Source organism: Mugil cephalus, chromosome 19, assembly GCF_022458985.1.
Source record: "Mugil cephalus isolate CIBA_MC_2020 chromosome 19, CIBA_Mcephalus_1.1, whole genome shotgun sequence".
Lineage (NCBI taxonomy): Eukaryota > Metazoa > Chordata > Actinopteri > Mugiliformes > Mugilidae > Mugil > Mugil cephalus.
This window is the reverse complement of record NC_061788.1, coordinates 22,161,734-22,183,623: the sequence shown is the minus strand read 5'-3', so window position 1 is coordinate 22,183,623 and position 21,890 is coordinate 22,161,734. Positions and strand designations below refer to the sequence as shown.

At 39.3% G+C, this 21,890-nt stretch overlaps 1 protein-coding gene across 2 annotated transcripts; it reads right to left on the bottom strand.

Annotated features, from left to right (window-relative positions):
• Positions 1–419: 419 nt before the first annotated feature.
• Positions 420–21,490, bottom strand: dennd1a (DENN/MADD domain containing 1A). 2 transcript variants are annotated; one of them, XM_047569882.1, is made up of 23 exons: positions 21,337–21,490; positions 19,712–19,776; positions 17,039–17,082; positions 16,641–16,690; positions 16,109–16,228; positions 15,651–15,720; positions 15,302–15,382; positions 14,989–15,042; positions 14,085–14,195; positions 11,794–11,894; positions 11,176–11,221; positions 10,962–11,063; positions 10,741–10,866; positions 10,201–10,302; positions 9,910–9,997; positions 9,608–9,648; positions 8,392–8,463; positions 7,982–8,038; positions 7,553–7,705; positions 7,193–7,257; positions 4,829–4,966; positions 3,574–3,820; positions 420–3,447 (listed from the first exon to the last, which is right to left on the bottom strand). In XM_047569882.1, exons 1-23 carry the CDS (start codon positions 21,351–21,353, stop codon positions 2,407–2,409), a joined length of 2,991 nt encoding a protein of 996 aa, XP_047425838.1. In that variant the 5' UTR covers positions 21,354–21,490; the 3' UTR covers positions 420–2,406. The 2 variants fall into 2 exon arrangements, with proteins under 2 accessions (XP_047425838.1, XP_047425839.1); XM_047569883.1 differs by lacking the exon at positions 4,829–4,966.
• Between the last annotated feature and the right edge of the window lie 400 nt (positions 21,491–21,890).

Here is a 21,890-nt window from a genome sequence, read left to right as displayed (position 1 = left end):
TCAAACGTAGAAATATCTGATGGCATTGCAAGGACAAAGGTCAGTGGTCACATCTTAAAGTCATCAGAAATGCTTAAACATGTAGGTTAGAGAAAAAAGAAAGTAGAGTAATGAAATACAGAGTGAGACTTGTCATTTTAATTAAGTTAAGGAGATATTTTATGATTAAATATTTGTACTGTATAATAAGCAAGTGCAGCACACTAGTTGTCCATAAATATGACACCATCACTGCTGCTCTCTATGCACACTCGACATCACAATGTGTAAGCAGCATCGTCAGTTACTGTTGCTAAACACAAAGTAATACTGGACTAAGGCAAAAAAAGAAAAAAAAAATAAGGAAATAATTATAGTGCATATATCAGCAGCAGAATTGAGCCAAACAAGCTTTTAAAACAACAGAGAATGCAATAAGGTGTTTGAAAGTCTCCATATATTTAATTAGACAGAAATATTTAAAATCATTTTAGGGACACTGGTCTACTGTAGGTTTTCTTAAAATGCTTCTTTTTGAAGAACAGTGAGAGGCAACACATTTTCAGACCCAAAAATAAAAAAAAAAATAAAAAAAACAACAACAAAAAAAAAAAACAAACAGCACAGTGTATGAGGCTACCAAAGACACAAAAATGACCTAACTACATGATTGAGATGCACCACATTTTGTAGCTATTTTATCATAATGCCAGTACGATGTTAAATAACTACAGCAGACTAGCTACTAGTAAGAATACAAGCTAATCATAGAAGCTGACATTGTTAAAACATATGCTGCTGTGAGTGTGACGTTTTTTCTTTTAGAAAAATACTGTGTGCCATTTTTGAAGTCTATTCAGGTCTATACCAAGAACTACTCTAATGTGGTGGCACTGAAGACACATGACACAAGAGGGAGCTGTGCAAACAGTTGTAAGCTATTTGTTAGTAGTGGTGATAGGCTGAGAATTGTTGGCATCTGAACATCTTGAAGCAAGTCTTTATGACTTTATGTGTGATTTCCTGGGTACAATGGCTAGAAAATGAAACAACCTAAAATACGCAGAAAGTCCTTTGACGGGTCCATGTGAGTTCAAGTGTTGTGGGCTGAGGAGGCGACCCACGCCCTCCGTCTGTCCATGAGACACATGCTCTTGTTTGTCACTGCAGAGCTGATCGTAGTGGCAAGGGGAGATTAGTATGGGTGTCCCAACATGACCCTTCCTCACTGCTTGATCAGGACCTTCAGTTACTAAGAGGTCATATCTGTTGCATTTGCATATTTACACACTACACAAGAGTAGAAGAAAGATCCTGTTGTTCCAGTCCAAACTATACTGAAAATATAACAGTTCACACATTCGATTACACAACAATACACCAGTTATAGTTATTTAAGCCATGATCCCTCTGATGTAGTTTCTTGTAGTTTTGCTGACACCTGTGGAGGGTACCTAATAGGCACCAGTCCCACAGTTGAAATCACCAGTATTCAACAATGGGGGCAGCGGGGACACCTAAAGCAAATACATGTCAGAAATGACACAGAATCAGAGTAATTGGTCCATCGGATTAAAGTGCTATCCAATAAACTGTGATTTAATAGAATGTGACACAGCACTGACATTTATTACCTCATTTTGTCTTTGGTTCATGTCCAGTATATGGTTTCTTTTGAATAACTTTTGTACGTTGACACTATCTGACCAGCAGACTTCCCCAGTAACAATGTGTGAGTTGAGGTTACTATTGCTGGTAGCAGTTTTATATTGTGACTACCAGCCTTTGCTTCACTTCATCTATTGCAATAATGAAAGCATTAGTAGTAGTGTTGTAGTGTTGAGTATTTTTCCTTATTTGTTCATGCTGGTGAAAATTAATATGACTCAGAGTAATTAGAACCTGCCAAAATGAGCACCAGCATAGATACAACAGACACTCACTCTCAGATCTTAGCTTGTCGGGGGTAATAGAGTGAGCTTTATTCCCTAATGTTCAACTCCTTTTACACAGAGATAATATATAATATGTTGCTTTTACTCTGTCTAGTGTCCTAGATTAGAATTTACTGACCTCAAGGACATAAATTCTGACATAAAGCTTGTAGTGGTTAACTGGCATCACCCACAGGTGTCACCTACAGTTCTGTCTCTTATTCTGGTTTTAAAGTGTATAAAAATAAAAAAAATATATACTGAATTTTGGAATAGGGGATCAGGAACATTCTGACAGAACTCTCATGTTGCTTTCCTCAGCATGTCTTTAATCTCAGTTTAAGTAAATATTCTTCTACAACTGTGAGTTGCATAAGCATAGCACACAGCATGAGCGCTAACACGCCATTAAAAGCAGCAGATGGTCCTGATAGAGAAGTGAGAAAAGTGACAGAGAGGGGCACCTCAGAGGAGCATAATAGATATATAGGTTTTAGTCAAATGTTTCCCACTTCCTTCGATGGTCCTCCATCTTCTTTTTTGGGGGTGTAGCCGGTCTGGCCATAGTCAGCAGGTCCCCAAAAGGATCTTGCGGCTTCTGGCTCTCTCCCTCATCGAGAAGAGGCTTTGCCAGTATGTTCATAGCTGTACTGGGGACAGAGGTGGAGTCCAAGAGGCTGGAAATAGTGTGATTGCTGGCAGAGGACTGTGGCAGGGAGGTAACGGAGGAGGGGAAGGCTGACGGGAGAGGTCCATAATTGGGATGCAGGTTGGAACTGCCTGGTGAATGCTGCTTGTAGAGCCCAGGTAGTGTAGAAAATGATTGAGGCTGGGCTAAGGTGTGCAAGTAGCCTGACGGAGGCCCGTAGACTGCATTGAAGGGATTACCACTTACAATCGGTGAGTAGTGCTGCAAAGACTGGGCAAAAGGGTTCAACGATATGTGAGGATGTAGTGGGAAAGGAGGCAAGCCCTGAGGGTAGGACCTGGGTGGCAGTGCTGGTTTGCATGAAGACGACATACCAGTATCTACCTGGTCAGTTGGTACAGATGAGCTGGTCTGTGCTGAGTTGTTAAGGGGGTCTAGGAGGCTTATCAGATCTAAACTGTCCCCAGTAGCTTTGGTGGGCCTGAGCAGGTCTTTATCTGTGGTCATGCTCAGAGCTTGCCTAAACTCTTGTCCCCCTGTTGTAGTCCTTCCTTCACCAGCCCCCGCTGGCTTAGAGCGTGACTGGGCCACAGGGGGTGCTAGGACACTACCAAGTTCAGGAGTCTTTCTTCCGTGGGGACGGGGTATAGTGATGTTGCTAGGGATGGAAGGGTCCAAAGGGTCAGGACCTGTGCCAGAACTCCCATGGCCCGGGGACTGGGCGTCAGCCTGTACAGGATGTTGGACAGTCAGATGTCTATCAAAGGTAGGACAAATAGGCAAGACTAAATCGTCCCGCCCTGAACTCCACAGCTTGTTGTAAGGGTTGGAGAGCTTGAGGCCTGGAAGTGTACGCGAGTGTTCACCAATACTCAGGTCCATCCGCTGCAAACACAAGACAGTTTGAAATTTAAAGGATCCTTCCAGTAACACTAGAGACATATAGTCTTTGATAACATGAACTGGAGAGTATTAAATAATTTTTGTCTTGAAAAAATTTGAACCTCTGACCTGGTAAGTGAACTTGGCTTGTAGATCATCAGAGTCTTTGGGAGTCCTCAGGTCTTCGAGGCTTTTAGCCAAGGTGATTGGTTGGCTGTCAGGCTCATCTTGGCAGCCAAAAATGTCACCCAGAAGGTTAACATTGGAAAATTTCTCAGTAACTGGGCTGGGTGGTGCAGTGTAGCTTTCTGCCCCAAAACCAGGATCGTCCCTGTCTATCAGCTCAACCTCCTTCAGGGAGCGGTATGGCTGCGGCCTGCAGGGACAACGTTTTATTTATCGTTAATTTCTCTCATACAATAGAGGTCTTCATAGGTCACAACCTGTATCCAACCCACCTGTGCACCTTTAAAACCTTTGATAAAGGTGTACTATGAAACAGGTGTATCTGAGTCTCTGATTAACAAATTACATTTAGTTATAGTTTTTGTTTAATCCTGTTGCCATCCCACTTCCATTATTGGTAAACTCATATAATAAGGAATTCCCTGTTTAAATTAGGAAAGGAATGTAACCAGATAAGAAAGGGAAACAGAATAAAGGTTAGCAAATGTCATATAACATTTTTATTCCACCGTCTCTGCTCACTCATTTTTTAACTCATTGTCAATATTGTGGTCACAGTCAATGTTGCTATGGACATCTTTTAAAGGGGGGTCTGCACTAATGCATACTAGTGGGGACGCAGTGGGACACATAAGTGTCCTATTGTGTAAAATGGGAAAACCCTCTGTGGTATTTTATACTGATAGCTGACACTCTGCTTCAAGCCAGTTCATTGGCTAATAAGATGTAGTCTGCATTTGTGGCTAAGCCTATGAGGTGAATAAATAACTGACATATTCATCACATTGAGGAAAAGTTTGACATAAAGCACAGCTGTTAAACAGATCATTGGTGTGTAAGAATTGTTATCATGTCAAAAGGGAACTTAATTTGTCTTTATACAAAAGTGAGTTTGGGGTTGGATTGGGTTTATTGGCCCAAGACCTAAAAAAAAAGTGTTATCACCTCTAGCAGAACTAATCCACCGGTGCCCACGCCAAAAATCTGCTCTTATTGCAATACAAGCAATAAGAGCAGATTTTTGGTGTGGTATTGAAAGACCTGCAACCAAAACCTCCTCCGTTCCCTGCACAGTGACCACAATGCCCTTCATGTACTGTTATAAAACACACACATGAACATTTCCTTAGAGAGAGAAGAGATCTGAGAAAGCGTATTAATTAGAAAACCGTGCAAAGCCAGTGAGAGAGATGCGTACAGAGGCGACCACTCAAAAGGGACGGAGAAGAGAAAGCTGTCAGGAAACCCAGAGATGGAGTCATCGTCGTATTGGAGCTCGTCTCCAGACGAATCCTCCGACAGAAAGACTGTGTAGTGACGAGTAGGACGGATAGAGCTATAGTGAGGAGAAGAGAGACAATAGGAAATTCACAGCTCATTTCACATGTTAATTGGTTATTTAAAAAGAGAAAGGAAAGAAAAGGAAAATTAAGTAAAGAAAAGCTGAGGATTAGTCATATCAGCAGTGGCAAACTGTACTTGTAGTAGGGTTAGTATGCTACTATGCTACTACTATGCAACTACTAACATCCTGTTGCCATCAGGCAGGTCAGATTTTATGTTTCCCGATACAGCAGTATGGAGAACATTATTCCCTGCCTATGAACATCAACATTGTTGCTAGGCTATTTGTAAGGCTAATGAAAATTAATATTCTCTTATATTCTAGTTGACATCCAACATTATAGTTCATTTGTGTATACTCACCGGTTATCTTTTTTAAAGTATTAAATAAATACATGTAATATGACCAAGAATGTAAGCGTTGTTGAAAGATAGAGTTGAAAGTTGGCAGTGCAACTCATTTGTACCTGATACAACTGTATATACAACAGCACCCTATGTTAGTCCGGCTCTCCAAACATGTTGCTTTTTGTGCTATTCAGCAAATTCTGATTGATTTTAAATTACTTTTACACTCACTTAATATTATTATTCTCATTGGGATCAGCACTGGAAATCCTGTAAATATCTTGGTTTCAATGATTAGCTGTGCTTTATAATATACTATAGAATGAAATGGCCTGTAAGTGATTGCAAGAGAAGGCAAAAGCTACTTTAAGTAATTTTTATCATTAGTATTAGGAGCCTTTTAAAAACTAAACCTAACTCATAAATAACTCTAACAAATAATTCATAAATTAAAGTATTTAATAATAGGAGTAGAGTGCTGTCAAATGATTAAAAATTTTAATTTCAATTAACCAAGATTAAATATCACATCACAACTTAACATCTTTTTGTCTTTTTTTAAACAAACATTTCTCCCAATTAATGTGGCCCCGTTCCTCTACTTTCAGCAGCTACTAAGACAAACTAACTTGGTGACATTGTCTGAAAGGAGAGCTGACCACGTCTTATTTACAACAAGCCTGCAACTGAGAGCAGTCTGTCACATGGAACAGTGGTTGCAGGTGTGGCCAGATATTTCCAAACCAGCACTGTCAGCTTGTCTTTGTCTTGGTTAGTCTTAAACTGTGCAGTGCTTTAGCCAAAGTGTATGCAGCATCCCCGACTAATGTGTACTTGGAGTTAATATGATATTTTAAGCTGGAAGTGCTTTGGTGAAAAGCAAACTCCTTCCTGCAGAGTGTGATAATACTTTATGTGGGTTGACTGTTCCGTCTTGTTTTTTTTTACTCAAATTTCCCATGGAAATCGTTTCCATCTTTATCAGTTGGTTCTGCTGCCTGTCACTACCAAATTAATTGCCCATTTGTGCATACGCACTGATTACTCTATAGGGACAAACTGCCTGAAATGCATTGCTAGTTCAGAGTCATTCTATTGCGCATCTCAGTCTGCAGATGGGTTACATGCATTCATTTTTTTAATCAGATTATTCATGATGATGGAATAATCCGCACCAACATGTTCATTTTGACAGTTGTAAATATGAGTACACTGTACATGTGTATGCATAATTCTCCAACCTGATGATGATTCCTCTTGTATTCAATCATTATACCTGCTAATTCACCTATAACTACAAGAGAACTATTGTTGTCACTTAAAGTTGTGGTTAGTTATTGATATGATCATGATGATGTATAAAGAGCCGTGTGAAGTATATTTTCTCAAGCACTGGTGTCTTTATTTCCCTTTATTACTGGAGATAATGGTGTATATGGAAGCTTTCAGGGTTCAATTTGTGAACTGAGTTTTGTGAAGGTCCCTAAAATACCCTACATCAGGGCAGAGTTAAATGCATTATAGCTTAACCTGTGTACCCAAGTCATGAGCACATCCAAAACCCAGCCCTGTTTGCACTTCTGAAATAGCTGTAGAGATCCATTAGAGACAGCTGCTGTTAAATCTGCTGCGACTAAAATGATGTCACAGGTTATTTGCATGCAGAGCTGGCAGGAGACGGATTTGTTAATGCCAGGTAGGAACACAGGCACTACAAGCAGGCCACTTCATTGGTAATTGGTGTTGTTTTCCCTTGTCCTAGCCATTATGATGAGAACGATAGCATAACACTGTCACTGGCTAAAAGTGTCAATGTCTTGGCTGCATGATGGATGGTGGAATTTACTGTATATAAAGGAGGTAGGCTTACTGGTCAATGCTGCTTTCCAGACTCACATTGCTGCTTGGTCTCTTCAAGAGCACTGGTGGCCGAGCCTATGGCAGTTAATAAAGAAAGTGACAAAATAGAAAAGGACTTTGCAAAGGCTGCAAGAATGTGTATACTATATCTGTGATTTATTGTGTATGTACTTTAGGGAATGGAGGTTAGAATACACTATAGACAATAGGAAACAGTACAAAGTACAAAGTAACTATGTGTAAAACAGCTAAGAAATTGACAATAAAATAGTTGGAAATTACTAAATATGACATTGTTTTTCATGAGTTAATGATGAGTTAATGCTTTCTCTTTTTCTCTCCACACATTTAGCACCTCACTTCTGCCCACCTGTCCTAAGTGCACAGTGATTGGCCTATGGTCGTCCCAGGTTCCCAGCGATCCCTCCCTCCTGACTGCACCGCTGGAGGGGGTGAATCCTGCTGTACCATCATCGTCGATGACCGCTGGCCCTCCACTGGACAAACCATTTTCTGACTGCTCCTGCAAGTGGAGGGGACAGGGAGATGCAGGTTGACATGGGTGAAAGGAGCGATGGCAATGCAGGGGGAAGGGGAGTGAGTATGCACGCTGTGGCTGGGACACCCGAGGGTTCAGCCAAGGTGAGTAAGGGTGGTGTTTAAGGTATATTAGGCAAGAGAAAGAAACCAACAACTGTCACTGCCTTTTGGAGCAGAGGATTCTGGTTCACACTTTCAAATGTACAAGCAGTTGTTATCGTGATCAAGAATATTTGGTCTGCAGTGTACAGCTATATACCTTTTGCTTCAACCGGCTCTTGACTTCCTTGATACGCATTTTTGCATGGTCCTTCGCCTGTCAACCAAACAAACACAGGTAGGTCATTAGCACTGTTTTTGCAGTTCAACAACAATCAAGTCGCAGCAGGTTGTTAGCATAATGGAGCATCTCTGAGAAGAAGCTCCTGTATACTTTCTATGACAGCTCTGTTAATCAAATTCTTGTTAAATGACAGTTATGTCGCATAACTGAGTTGCACTCTTGATTCCATGACTGATGGTGATATTGATGGGCACTGCATTGGCTGATACTGTGGAGTACTATACAGTTCTGTCTTCCTGGTGTATTTTTCTGACAACTGCCACAGACAAAAATTTGTATATTTCTGATCAAAAGTTATTTTTCTAGTGCAGAAGAGAAATGCTTACAAACTTGTAAACGGTCTTCATGGCCGGATTAGCCTTGGTCTTCACTGTGTTGAAGATAGCCCCTCCTCCTTTCTGTCAGACAACATTGGCAAAACATCAGTTTTAGAGAGTTAGTAGAGTGGGACATATAAATGACACAAACACCACACTGGGATTGACAATATGTACCAGCTGTGAGAACAACAACTCAGCAAATGACACCTTTTGTTGATTTTTGAATTGAAAACATATATATGCAATCTTGGCAGCACACCAACAGGTACAATGTAAACTACTGGTAAGAAATTGTGATGTAGGTTTACCCTTACAGTATGTTTTTTACAAATGTGACAACAATTCAGCATGCAGCTGTTATTGTGAAGTGCACAAGCATGGCCTTCTTATGGGCCTTCTCCTACTTTTAAGGTATCAGCTCTTCATTAATATTTCACGAGTGGCACAGGAGACACCAGAAATCTAATATTAAACTACTGTGTGTTTATATAACAGTCTAAGGGGGCTTTCGCACCTGAAGTACATTTCAGGTAGTAATATAATAACAGTATTTTACAATGTTGTATTTAACAATCAAGACAAAGCAATTCATCAGTCCATTTAAGAGCAACAAACTAGGCGTGAAAGCAACCTACAAATATCTTAACGGAAGAGTGCCAGGAAATGACTCAGTCCAGAATAGAAAGACCATAACCATTTCTTCTAAATGGAAGTTTGTGGGTGCTGACTTATTAGGGTTGAAGCTATTTAGAGGTGTTGTCTTTGAAATCTCTTCACTGCAATATAATAAAAAGGTTACTTGTATATAGTAAAAGGACAAAGTGCAAAGCACCCTGGGGCAACAAAGGTCAGTAGAGGCCCAACACGTGAAAGGAAAGCCAGTTCATTTAGACCAAATATTACTTTCTGGAAGGTTATGTATTCAGCATTTGTTGAAAATAACTGACAGTTGTTGATTCAATTTCCATTTTGGAGGCTGCGGCTTGTAGTACTACTGAACTGTACAGTGTTGTACTAACACATGTTTCTATTATTTTGACAACCCCATTTTAGTCGACGGACTGACGGTTCTTAACAGCCATGAAATATTGGAAAACAAGTAGGTTGTTGATGAATATTTGCAGAATATTGTACAGAAGTCTATGTGTTGAAGGGTGAACCTATCTGTACTAATAAGGTAACATGTGCCTGTGTGTATAGTAATAGTAAAGGAGTTGCTCACCTTCACAGTGAACAGCCACTGATGGTAGGTCTTGTCACTGCCTGTAGGAGGAAAGTCACAACAATACACCGTCAGCATCACATGGTGTATCGGACATTAACTGAGAAGGTCTAGAAAACTGTGATGCAAACCAGAGACGAGAGACAGCACAGACAATGGAACAATGTTTGTGCTCATGTTTTTGGTCTGTGAGTTTTAATGTGAAACTGATATTGCATCCCAACTGCCACGTCTTCTTGTGTTATTCTCTTTATGATTCACAGGTACACTCTGTGCGAGAGGAAACAGTTCGATTGACCCACCTGCATATTCACCCATGTTGATCTCCTCCTCAAACATGTCACTGAACCCCTCTCCTGAGTTCAGCAGGTCCAAGCGGCCATCAATGAACTGCAAGTGAAAGCATACAACAGGTTGTAAGAGAGCAAGAAAGAGAGAGTGTCCATGTATACATGGGCTTCTACTGCTGTCTATGTAAAGGTCTATATATATATATATATGTATATATATATATATATATATATATATTTTATCTTTTACAGATTATTAGACTAAGAGTTAGGGTTAGTATTACTGTGTGTGGGTTTGTCTACCTGTTTGAAGAGCTGTAGTTGAATGGCATTCTGAAGGAACTGCCTCATGGCACTGGAACGATGGTTTATAAAGATTTCCTCACTAAATGTTATAGGCTCTCCCTAAAACACAGAAGTCACAGTATATCTTAACACACAACATTTTACCTTTGGTCTCATGTGTACGTGCCCTTTTAACTTGAAACTTGATATAGATTTATTGATGGATTCATACATTTATTGCCACACACACGCACACACACAGACACACACACACAGACATAGATATAGGCACAATTACATATTTAAAGGCAACTGAAATGTTTTAAAGACATTTCACAACTCATCCAAATATCTGTAAAGCAGTAATTATGTAGTAACAAATTAAAACATGTTACATTACTTTGGGGAAGGGGCTGTGGCAACAGCTTCCATTAGATATAATATATGATGAGTAGCAGTTCAACCAGGGGCTATTTCAGTTCTGAGAACCTTCCGCTGTCACTTACAACTTTTTCTTGGTTGAAACCTTCTTGGTTGTGGTTCACACCATGCACTTACTGACTCAATTTGCAGGGCGTGTCTGTAGCTGCCGAACAGAGCCGCTTGACTCTTGAGGAAGGCTCGCGCCACATAGTCCCCCGTCGTTGCTGAAACCTTCTTCAAACGACTTTTTAAAGAAGAAACCTATGGTACACAAAGATATCATCATAAAATGATGAGTATATTGTATATTTTCAAAATACTATACAGTTATTAGATGCTGCCCGCTAGTTTCTCACCACATCATTGGGCAGGCTTTGGAGGTCATCGTAAGGGGATTCCAGTGTGTTTGTGTCCACATTTAAGACCACCACATCATCCAGAGCCATCCCTCGAACTTTCTGCAAGCAACAGAGAGAACATGTGCCATGCTTACAGTCAACTAAAGAAAACAACTGCAATTATTTGTTTTAAATCTGGATCTGACTATGTGTGCCATTTATTGACACCTACCTCCATCAGACTGGAATGCACTCCAATGAGGAAGGGCATTGGGGCACTGAAAAAAAAAAATGGAAAATGGGTTATGGAATCTAGCCATGTCAAGTGATGCTTACTGGATTATGTAAAGCATTTGGAGGAAATGAATTGCTTTAGGTGCTATAAAAACGTAAACATACAAATGTAATTAAAAAACATGGAAAAAATATGGACAATATCCCCTGAAATTATTTAATATTACATCACTTGCTTTGTGCACTTTCCAGCTGTATATTAGAACTATTCCTTTCAGAATGAATAAAATCAATCTGACCTGAAATTGGACAGGCACTATATTTTTTTTACCAAATAAAAAAAAAAACGGCACAAATATCACCAACATCAATCAGCTTTCAGAGTTCAATGTGCAAGAACCCTTTAAAACAGCCCCAGTTCTCTATTAAAACAGGAGCTGAGAATAAAATAGTAAAAGGTCTCCTTACACTTGTAAAGCATATTCGATGTGATCAACAGACCATTCTAAAGTTGTTGTTTAACTTAAGCACCGTGTTTGCTCGTTGTTGAACTGATGGACTTATATGTATGTAGCCGTGGTCTGTGGTACGCAAGTGTGTTAGCCAGCGTACTCACCAGCAGTAGTCTAACAAATGTTGAGGCAGGACAGGAATGTAAACATGTTGCCAGTGCATTGGATATAACATGGCCGCAGAGCCATGGACGCAAGCTGTTAACTGTGGAAAAATATCAAGTAAACAACATGTGATGCATAATTACTGATCTGTGTATGAGAAAATTCAAAATACATATATTCCAATATTGAATAATAAAAAAACATTGGGATATACACTAAACAACAATTTTATAAGGTACAGACCTTTTGAATTCAGAACTGTTTTAATCCTCTGTTGTATACATAACAAGGCGCTAGAAACATTACGTGAAATTTTGGTCCATATTGACATGAAAGTGGCATCATTTATGTAGATTTGTGAGAAGTACACTAGTGAAGCTCTATTGGATTAACATTTCCTTGTTCTATTCAAGAAGGGTGAGATTATATGAGCTGCTTCATAACATGGCATGCTATCTTACTGGAGGTAGTCATTAAGAAGGTGGGCGTACTGTGGTCATTGGGGGGTGAAGATGGTCAGCAACAATGCTCTAAAGGTGTTAAGAAAATATCCCCAATACCATTTTTGGAGTAATGGTGTTCTTCTTGGGAAGCAGTTAAACTGGTGTACATAATGAATTAACAGGTGAGGGTACAATACTGCTTACTATTGTACACAAGCACATTTGTAAGTGCAAAAAAGAATTCCATCTGAATTAAATACAATGCCATCAAACTATCAAATTATGGGGAAAAAATTATTAGATTTATATCAAATTTTCTTGTTACCTTGAACACACTTTGACAAACACTAAATTACACTAGAGGTTATTCCCTCCATGCTGGCCATAGATTATGACTAAATTACAGACAAAGACACTGTGACATTCATCACACCTGGAACTTTTGACTTAGAGAGAGCAGAAACTAAAAAAAGTAGCAAACACAACATTGGGGTTTACTATACTTGGTGAATTTAATCTTAATCTAGTGTTTCTGTAGCAACATTCACTTGGAGCAGTGTTCGTTTCCATCTGATTAATAGAAGTGCAGCAAAGTGCAGCACTATGCTCAACAGATGATCCCTGACTGTGTCTGTCTGCTATTTGCTGCAGAGCTGGTAATGTTCTGTGACCTTTATGTGCTATTCATATATATTTATATGTGTAAAAAAACAGCGGCCTGTTGCTGCCCAAATATGACACCCAGTGAGTGTTGAGAGTGAAGCAAACGTTAAAATCTCAGTTGGACAACTAAACAATGACATGAAACTCACTATAAAGCCCCATACAGCCCAAGGGTCCAGCAGATTACAAGCTACTTCTCTGTATGGCCAACATGGTTTTCACCTTTTTTCATATCAATGTACATTCAGTACATTTCAGAAATTCTTGGAAAATGCATTAAAATGGAAAAACTAAAATATCACATTGATATATACAATAAGTATTCAGAGTCTTTACTCAAATCTTAATTGAAGCACGTTACAACCTTGGTTATTTTTAGGTACAAACTTTGCACACTTGCAGTGGGGAATTTTCTGCCATTCGTCCTCGCAAATCCTTTCAAGCTCGGTCAGGTTAGATGAGGACATTTTCAGGTCTCTTGAGATGTTTAATAAGGCTTGAGTCAGGGCTCTGGCTGGGCCACTCCACGACATTCAAATAGTTGTTCGTAAGCCACTCCTGTGATGTCGTGGCTGTGTGCCTAGGGTCACTGTCATGTTGTCATGCTTCAAGCATGCGTTTTACAACGAGGAGAGGCTTTCACTCTGAGGAGTGGTTACACTCTAACATAAAGCCCAGATTGGTGGAGGGCTGCGGTGATGGTTTTCCTTCTGGAACTTTGTCCGATCTCCACACAGAATAACTGGAGGATCTCTCTATGCCTTGCAACAATCCTGTTTCTTAGCTCTCTTAGCAGCCAGTTCCTTTAACCACATGACTTGGATTTTTCTCCGAAATGCACCTGTCAGGCCTTTTATAGAAAGGTGTGTCTTTCCAAGTTGTGTCCAATCACTTTAATTGGCCACAGGTGGAGACTACTTGGCAGATGGTCGAGATGTAGAAACATCTCAAGTGTTGTAGGAAGGGGTCCGAATACTTATGTCAATGTGATATTTCATTATTTCCTTTTTAATAAATATGCAAAAAAAAATCAAATATTCTAAAATAAAAAAAATTTATTTAAAGAGTTGTAGATAAGTAAATGCTAAAATTGCAACACATATTCTCATTACAAAAATACTCAAGAGACTAAAATTGACAAGCGCTGAAGAAGAGAGAAGAAAGAGGAAGTGGACTCTACTTACAGTGCTTAGTTTGCTACAGCAGATGAGGATTCGACGTTCATAAAGCATACTAGCGTACAGATGAAGCATGTTATTGACATCTACTGCTACAAAGTATTCTGTTAGGTTTCTCTGCAAGGGTCAAACAAAATAGGAGAAAAAAAGAAAAAGAGTTATTATGAAAGTAAAGATCATTAACGGCATACATTTTGATTTAAGTCATTAAACTTCAGTTGCACAAATAAAAAACAACAATGGAGAGACCAAAGCATTACTGAAGAAACTGCAATATTTGAGTATGTAGAAGATCTGCTTAGATGCATCACATCAAGCATCTGACTGTTTATGTAAGATAAGGAAGGATAAGAAAGGAGAAATTAAGATGATAAACTGCAAACTCTGCAACTGTAATTTAATGTGTACTTTATGGGAGGAATGGTCAGGATTTATTTCAAGCTGTGATAGTACACTGTTGATAGATTTTCTAATTTCATTTAGCACAATCTCAAAAAGACACAATCTCCACATGGCAAGGCCATAGTTGTGTTTTGTGTTCATTAAATTAGAAGTTTAAGTCTTTACAATTCATTCAACAGTCACAAAAAGTTAAAGTGACTGATTTTAAAACGATCGTTGTCTCTTATCACATTTTGTGACGTGGACCGTCCATGATGAGTTCTGTCTAATGACAGCAGGTTCTTTGAACACATAAACGTCCTTCTTTAGATCATTTGAGAACATCTCTTATCCGTTTTTGTAGGCTCAGGAAATCTCAGGCGTGATGTTGCTCAGAAACCTTTTAATAGTCTCAAAATGACCAGGCCTGATCAGTTGTACATATAGTGAACTTCTCGCTGGCTAAATGTAAGGGAGCCTCAGGATTTGACTGGGACGTGTTCAAGCACAAGCACATGACAGCACTCACATTCTCTGGTATGCTGGGTAGTTCGCTTGAATTAGGCACAGTGAAGAAGGAATGCTAGAGGAAAAGAAAATATGGTCAATGAGAGTTGGAATACATGCCAGTGTGACAGAGAAATAACATAAGAAAAGATCCTGTAGACCTCTATTGGTTATTATATGGTGATGCACAGTAACAGTTAGAAATGTTGTGTTGGGGCTAAACTGTGCTTGAAAGGTAAAAATGTAATCTTTCTGTAATTATGTTATTGGAGTGATTCAACTACCAGTAACATTATTTTAGTTTTAAAACAGGTGCTTGTCAGCCGCCGACTCACCACGCCGAGGTGAACAGGGACTCCAGGCTCAGGGATCGGGAGCGTATATAGTGACACCAGAAGCTCCTGCCATTCGCTTTCCTGAAACATTCAAATATCACCAATCCATGCAGTTAGTCATTAAAATCAATGTTATGGCGCAAAAGAAACATAGAGCTGTTGTTTTGATGCTGTAATTTCAACAAAATGCACATGTGAAACAGTTAACATATCCATTGTCACCTAAGCCAAAGTAAGTGAGCACCAAGGTAGAAACTATATTACATTCACAAAAAAATTAGAAAAAACTGGGAGCTTAAAAGCAAAACAATGATTAGATCTGACAAACAGACCACCTGTAATTACGTACCTGGCCTTTGACAGTGTAATCTGCAAGGATATTAAGCAGCTTGTAGAAGACCTCAAACCAGGGCAGATAACTGAGAGACACAAAGAATGTGCTTTTAGGAAGCAGAGTATTACAGAATCAACATTTCTTTTGGCATCTTCAGAATCCCAGATTTCAGTTAGTTTCCATCTGGACCCAAGACATGACAATCTGAGAACTTCTCACATATTAGGTTTATCATTCTGGGTTCTGTTACGAATTTTGTCTTAATTATCATGCTGTGCGTGTAATGTTGGGTTGCGGCTACTGTCATCATCCCAATTTTTATTTTTTTTTAAAAAAAAATTCTATATTTCATCAAAGGTCAGTTGTTTTGACAGAACCTGTTTGATAGTGTCGTTCTATCTAAAAACAACAAGACTGCCTCATGAATACTAACTGAAGCGAGCCAGAAACACTGACTACACACACAGACTCACCTGAGAATGCAGTAACAGGTGTGTGCACCTGAGGACAGGCGACAGAAGCCAAATCTCTGTTTGCTCTCAATGTCAGTCAACACAAACGTGAAGTTTTGGCCGACCTGGTTGACTGTCAGGCTGCAGGTTGAAGGAGGTTCACAAGGCAGGAAAAGAAAGACAGAGTAAAAGGAAACACTAAGTGCTGTTTTCAACAAGGGGGGATATATTTTATTTTGCACACAGCCAGACTAGGTGTGTGTGTACACTTATGAATTCCTCCTCATCTGTTCCCATGATCAATAAAGGAATGACAAACACTGCTGTAGTTCATACATCCATATCCTGTAGTGATGCTTATACCTTCTGTGTCCATTCAGCAATGCACAAACCATGCTAAAGGAAACACTCTGTCTCTCTCTGCCACTGTCTCTCTCTCTCTTGCCTAAAAACTAATGTGACTGATGAACTGGTGTGTGTGTGTGTGTGTGTGGTGTGTGTGTGTGTGTGTGTGTGTGTGTGTGGTGTGTGTGTGTGGTGTTTGTTATGGTACCTGTCCATCCGGAAGGGGAAGCAGAACTTAGGCACAGTCTGAAGAGTTTCCTGTGGGACAAAGTTGAGGTATTGCAAAAGACAGTTATAAATATATGCTAATTATGTTGCAATGTGTTGAAGTGAACACCATTAGAGGGCATAAAAGGAAGGATGTAATGTGAAGCAACATATGTGTAAAGGGCAGAAAGAAAGAATGAACAATACACACTGAAAATAAAATAAAATTCTAATATCCGCAAGAGTGGTGAAGCTGAAGTGTGACCAAATGTTTTCAGAACAATAAAACTGAAATAACTTCAGCTTTACACTGAAGGTAAGTATTTGTGAGAAACACATGACTGTGTGCAGGGTGACAAATGGAGAAAGAGCAAAAACTAAGTACTGTGTGTTTCCAACCTGGTCTGTGTAGTCTTCAGGGTACTTCCTCCGCGTCTCTGGCCCTGTTGGAATTGGATAGACATGAAAAGACTGTGTAGAACACCACTTAATGGAGTGCATTCGTTCTGAGGCGGTGACTCAGAACTCATGCTGATGCAGACAGGCTCAAAACTGAACTTCCACTTGGGTTGACTGATAAACAACGTTCTGATGGGTGAGTTTGTGATGTTCTGTGAACTTCAGAAACTATTTTACTAATTTCAGTTTTCCTTGTTTAACACTTTAAAGCCATGGTAGAAATATCTATGTCAGTAGTGTATAATAATACTGTTGGAAAAGCATAAAGTCAAATCCATAAAGAAATCATTTTCCCAGTTTGGTGCAAAGAACTGACATCTAAGTCCTTTGGATTAACTGAAACCCCCTAATGTTTATGTATCAGAAAGGGCGAATCCCTGCAGCTTCTTCCCATGTGATCAAGGTCTCTTAGGAAAACCTTGACAATCTATCATTACTTTGACTTCTGCTATAATAACAGCAACAGTTTGTTCAGATATGGTTACACTGCTTATCACTGCAGGATGTGACAGTGTTCCACAGAACGTCGCGTGATGTCACAAATGATTGGCTTTCTCAGTCTACAAGTGGTCCATAAATGTTCAGTGGGGTTGAAGTCAGGTGACAGGAAAGTTCAACCCTTGCTGGTCTTTATTGGTCCTAAAGCAGTTTTTGCAGTATCATTCGCTTTCCTGTGTCTCTTTAAATACACTCTAGTTAGAAACATCTAACTTCTGTTCATTAGTAAATAACCACTGTGAAATGCTGCCATGGCAAGTGTGGTCTTGTTTCCCCCTGCTGAGAAGAAATGGTTAAGAGATGCAAATTGTCCACTTCTACTGACAGGAGTTGTGTTGACTCGTGTTCTTCATTTAGCAAATTCTGCTTCTGTGATCTCTGAGTTGACGAAGCCTGATGTATTGATCTTCTTATTGTGTGGTCACTTTTTGTCAGCCTGATCAGGTTTATAATGAACTGATTTAATTTCCAAGTGTTTTAGTGTCTCCCTATAGAAACATAGCTACGATCTGACAATGAGAAAGCTCCTGTATGTAGGCATTCATTGTAATTTAAACATGAGCTTCAATGGAAGCTCAATGATAATATGGCCAGTTGTACAAATGAATTAACATAATCAAGGCAACAAAGTTGACTGAATTCACTTACTGACTGAGAAGAATTGCAAAGTATTCCAATTTTTCTCCTTCAAACTCAAATACAGATCACATGTACACAACACGTTCACGTGCATGCACATTAACTCATACAATACACATATATGTCTACAGGTTTGTTCACCAACAAAAAGATGTTATTCACTACATATCCAAATTTATCTGATATCTTTTATTGGTCTTATCTGACCAATTAGCTGAATAGGAAGGAAGTAGGCAGGGTGGGTTTTCCATGAAACAGAGGGTTAGTGGTTCACTCCCCAGAACATGGGCCATATGCCAATGAGCAAGACACTGCACCCTGAGTTTCTCCTAATGCCTGGTATGTGGATGTGTGTATACTTGTGTGAATAAATGGGTAGATGCGTCACTGTGCCTGTAAATCCAATGGTTAGTAGTAACCATTTCTTCGTTAATTTCAGTATATACTGCGGTCAATGCTAGCCAGGAAGCGAGACCAACTTCCCCAACAACAGATTTTTGTGGCAGACGTTTTGCCTTAAGTCTCCATTGGGAACTGATTATGATCTGCTGGGCCAATCAAATCATTCAGGCACATTTGTTGTAGGACTATCTAATAGTACGCAGAAGTACCATGATGAAACCCAAATGGTGTGTCACCGGACTTATACTCTGACAAGAATTAAGTCCAGGTTAGGTAAATACATCTGTAAATCATTTTAACTTTGTTGCCATTATGACAATAAACAATTATGTCTTTCCACCAGTGCACCTGGAAGCTTGCTCCATTTGTTCTGTCCAGCAGGTGAGCTCTTGAGCTGCACTGCACCATGCTGTGTCACATTCTCACCTTACATGAGAAGAACCATTTGTAAAATATGAAAAGGGTTGCACTAAGTATGTGAGGACTATACATAAACTTACATGTCAAAACCCCTATACTACTGTCACGAGTTAAGAAAAATCCTAAATCTAAACAAAATAACTTATAAATTACGACCTTGAATGATCCTCCTCAAGTCAACTTGTTATACACTACTTCATTAAATCATTACATTACCCTGATCATTTTTTCAGATAGATATAAAAAGGTAGTCTGACGTGACTCTGTTTTCACATTTCACTTTCAAAATCAGCAGAAGTCAGATGGATATGGCATCTTTAAGACTGCACAGGAAATGATGTCTCCTACAGGATGAAATTCTTAGAAATATAGCAGAGAAGCTCTCCTCAGTATCCAGGAAATTAGTCATACTGCAGATAAAAAAAAAACCTTGTAAAGAAACATTTTTACAACAAGTTTGCCTTTTCTAGTTTAGCACTGATACATCTATTCCAGAAAGTGGGAAGGAGCATCTGCAGTAGGAGACAATGCCAACAACATTTAAAAGAACATACTGTGCAACATTTTTTCAACAAGTAAGTGGTTTTTAATAATAATTTCCTTAGTATGAAAGAGAAAATGCCTGCAGTCTAAGATGACCTGTAACAGACTTACCAGAGCTGTGTGTGCCTGGGTGGGCCACTTCCAGATACACCTCAAATGTGGACTCGGGGCTTTCCCTGTAATAGAAGATATAAAATTCCTATCTTTACTAACAGAGAAATGCCACACAACCACTTTGTTGGCTTTGTTTCTTTTTAAGTTCGACTATGTTAGTGGGTCAGGAGTTGTCCCTTCAAGACTAACTAGGTCTGGTATACTATCACATTTCACTCTGTTGTTCACAGTAGGCTTTCTGTAGTACAAGGGTAACAATCAAAGTGTAGGCATCCAGTCAGCTGTATCTGGTTGAGCAAGAAAAAGGATTTCTTTTTTTCTGAAGTCAGTAAGATAAGATTTGATTTGTATTTATTTAATAAGTAATGGATATCAAAGGTGACTAACTATTGTGTATTTTAAAATACCCAGGGCTCCTATGTAACAGAGATAGTAGAGAATTAAGGTTCAATCTGGGGAATCTTTTTTTATTCCCTGGCGTTTCATTCAATAAACAACTCTTGTGTAATGAATACTTAGATATTAGTCTTATATATGTCACGTATTTCGTGGCTGCAGCAATAAGCTAAAACCTGCCATAACCAGAATATCAGATAAAATTATTCTATGGTAATATTTGCAATAAAAATACTATATATTATATTTTAATGCTTTCTTCGCATTCCAGAACATATTATAGTAGACACACCCTTCATCATATTTTATTTAATTATTATTACTTTGTTTAAAAGTGTATTGTTCATTCTTTCTTGTTGTTTAAAACTGCTACATTCAGTTATATCTGCACACAAGGCGATATAAAGGTGACATTCTGTGTGCAAGCATCTCAGAATAATGCCACAATAGACATGTATTTAAACATAAGGCACTCAGTGGGTCGTTTGAATGAGGACAGGCTTGAAAACACATTTGGTACTGATCAAAAGGTCCCACGCAAAGTTGAGCGGCTCTAACAGCAGGACGCTCCATAACTCTTCTGAAAACATGCCACTGTCTGCAGACATTCCGTTACTGACAGGAGAACTGATCAAAGCTGTTACTACTATAACACTAAGATCAGAAGCAACAGAAACACCTAGCAGTATGTCTGCTGTGTTACACTGCCACTGACCACTGACACAGATATGACAGTGTAGCTCGTAAACAAAACCGATAAGAAACGCCTTAAGTCAACAAATCCTAACAACAAATAAGCTGTTGTCCCTCAAAGTTATACCAACAGGCTAGCATTAGGCTGCAGGAAGGGAGGGAGGTAGGTTTTCTCCTCCACATCTCCTGAAAACTAGCATCCGGTTTAGGAAGAAAAATCTGACAGTTACCATGTTTACACTAGCCGAACCTCTAGCTGAACCCATAGACAGAGGTTTCTAACTGCGTCTTGTCAATTTCCGCTTTTGCAAAAAAAATAACACGTATAATTACCTCGTTGACGACTAACAGACCTCAAAACCATAAAATAAATGTTAAGTACACTGTTCTTGTGGTCCCGTTAAGTGGGGTACCGCCAGTGTTTTTAGCTTGTGTCGCAACAAGTCAGGGCCTTGCACTTCACAATATCTTCCCTAAAGACTCACTGGAACAATGCTAATGCACCGGTTAAAACACTGGATAAACATTCTTACTTGATTCGGGACCCCATCCTTGTTTTGTCACCCCACCGTTGCTGAGAGCAGATTGCAGTGCGCAGACTCGTCAGTCCGGAGGTGTTATTCTGATGCTAACCTGCCTGCCTGTCACACAGACCTGTACAACGCCATGGTGCGTCTGCACGCGTAGATCACGCTCTGTCTCCCGTGGAACCCTGGGACTTGTAGTTGTATTGAAGAGTACGCTTCCTTCTGTAAAATGAGGCGCTCTAGCGGTTGAAACTACAGATTCCAGAATACGTGTCGTCTAAAACATTGGATCGCGTGATAATGTATTGGCCCATTTTGTCGATACTCACCGTTACTTCGCTTATCCTTGGAGTTCAGAAAGTTTATTACAGTTTATTAGAAATATAATTAATAACACAAATCTAATAACCTAAGATCAAGAGGAACCTGTGAAATAACTAATAGTTTGTGCCAGAATTAAATTGTTATTTGGCCCCCATTAAATTACATTTTAGGGTTAGTTTTATTTTGTCTCTATGCAACCCCAAAGCAACTAGTACTCGCAATAAACCCAGTGATGG

Coding starts and splice junctions, on each gene's coding strand:
- dennd1a (XM_047569882.1), bottom strand. Junction 9,649..9,909: donor CAACATGGGTGAATATGCAG/GTGGGTCAATCG, acceptor TTCCTCCTACAG/GCAGTGACAAGACCTACCAT. Junction 8,039..8,391: donor TGAAGACCGTTTACAAGTTT/GTAAGCATTTCT, acceptor TTTGGTTGACAG/GCGAAGGACCATGCAAAAAT.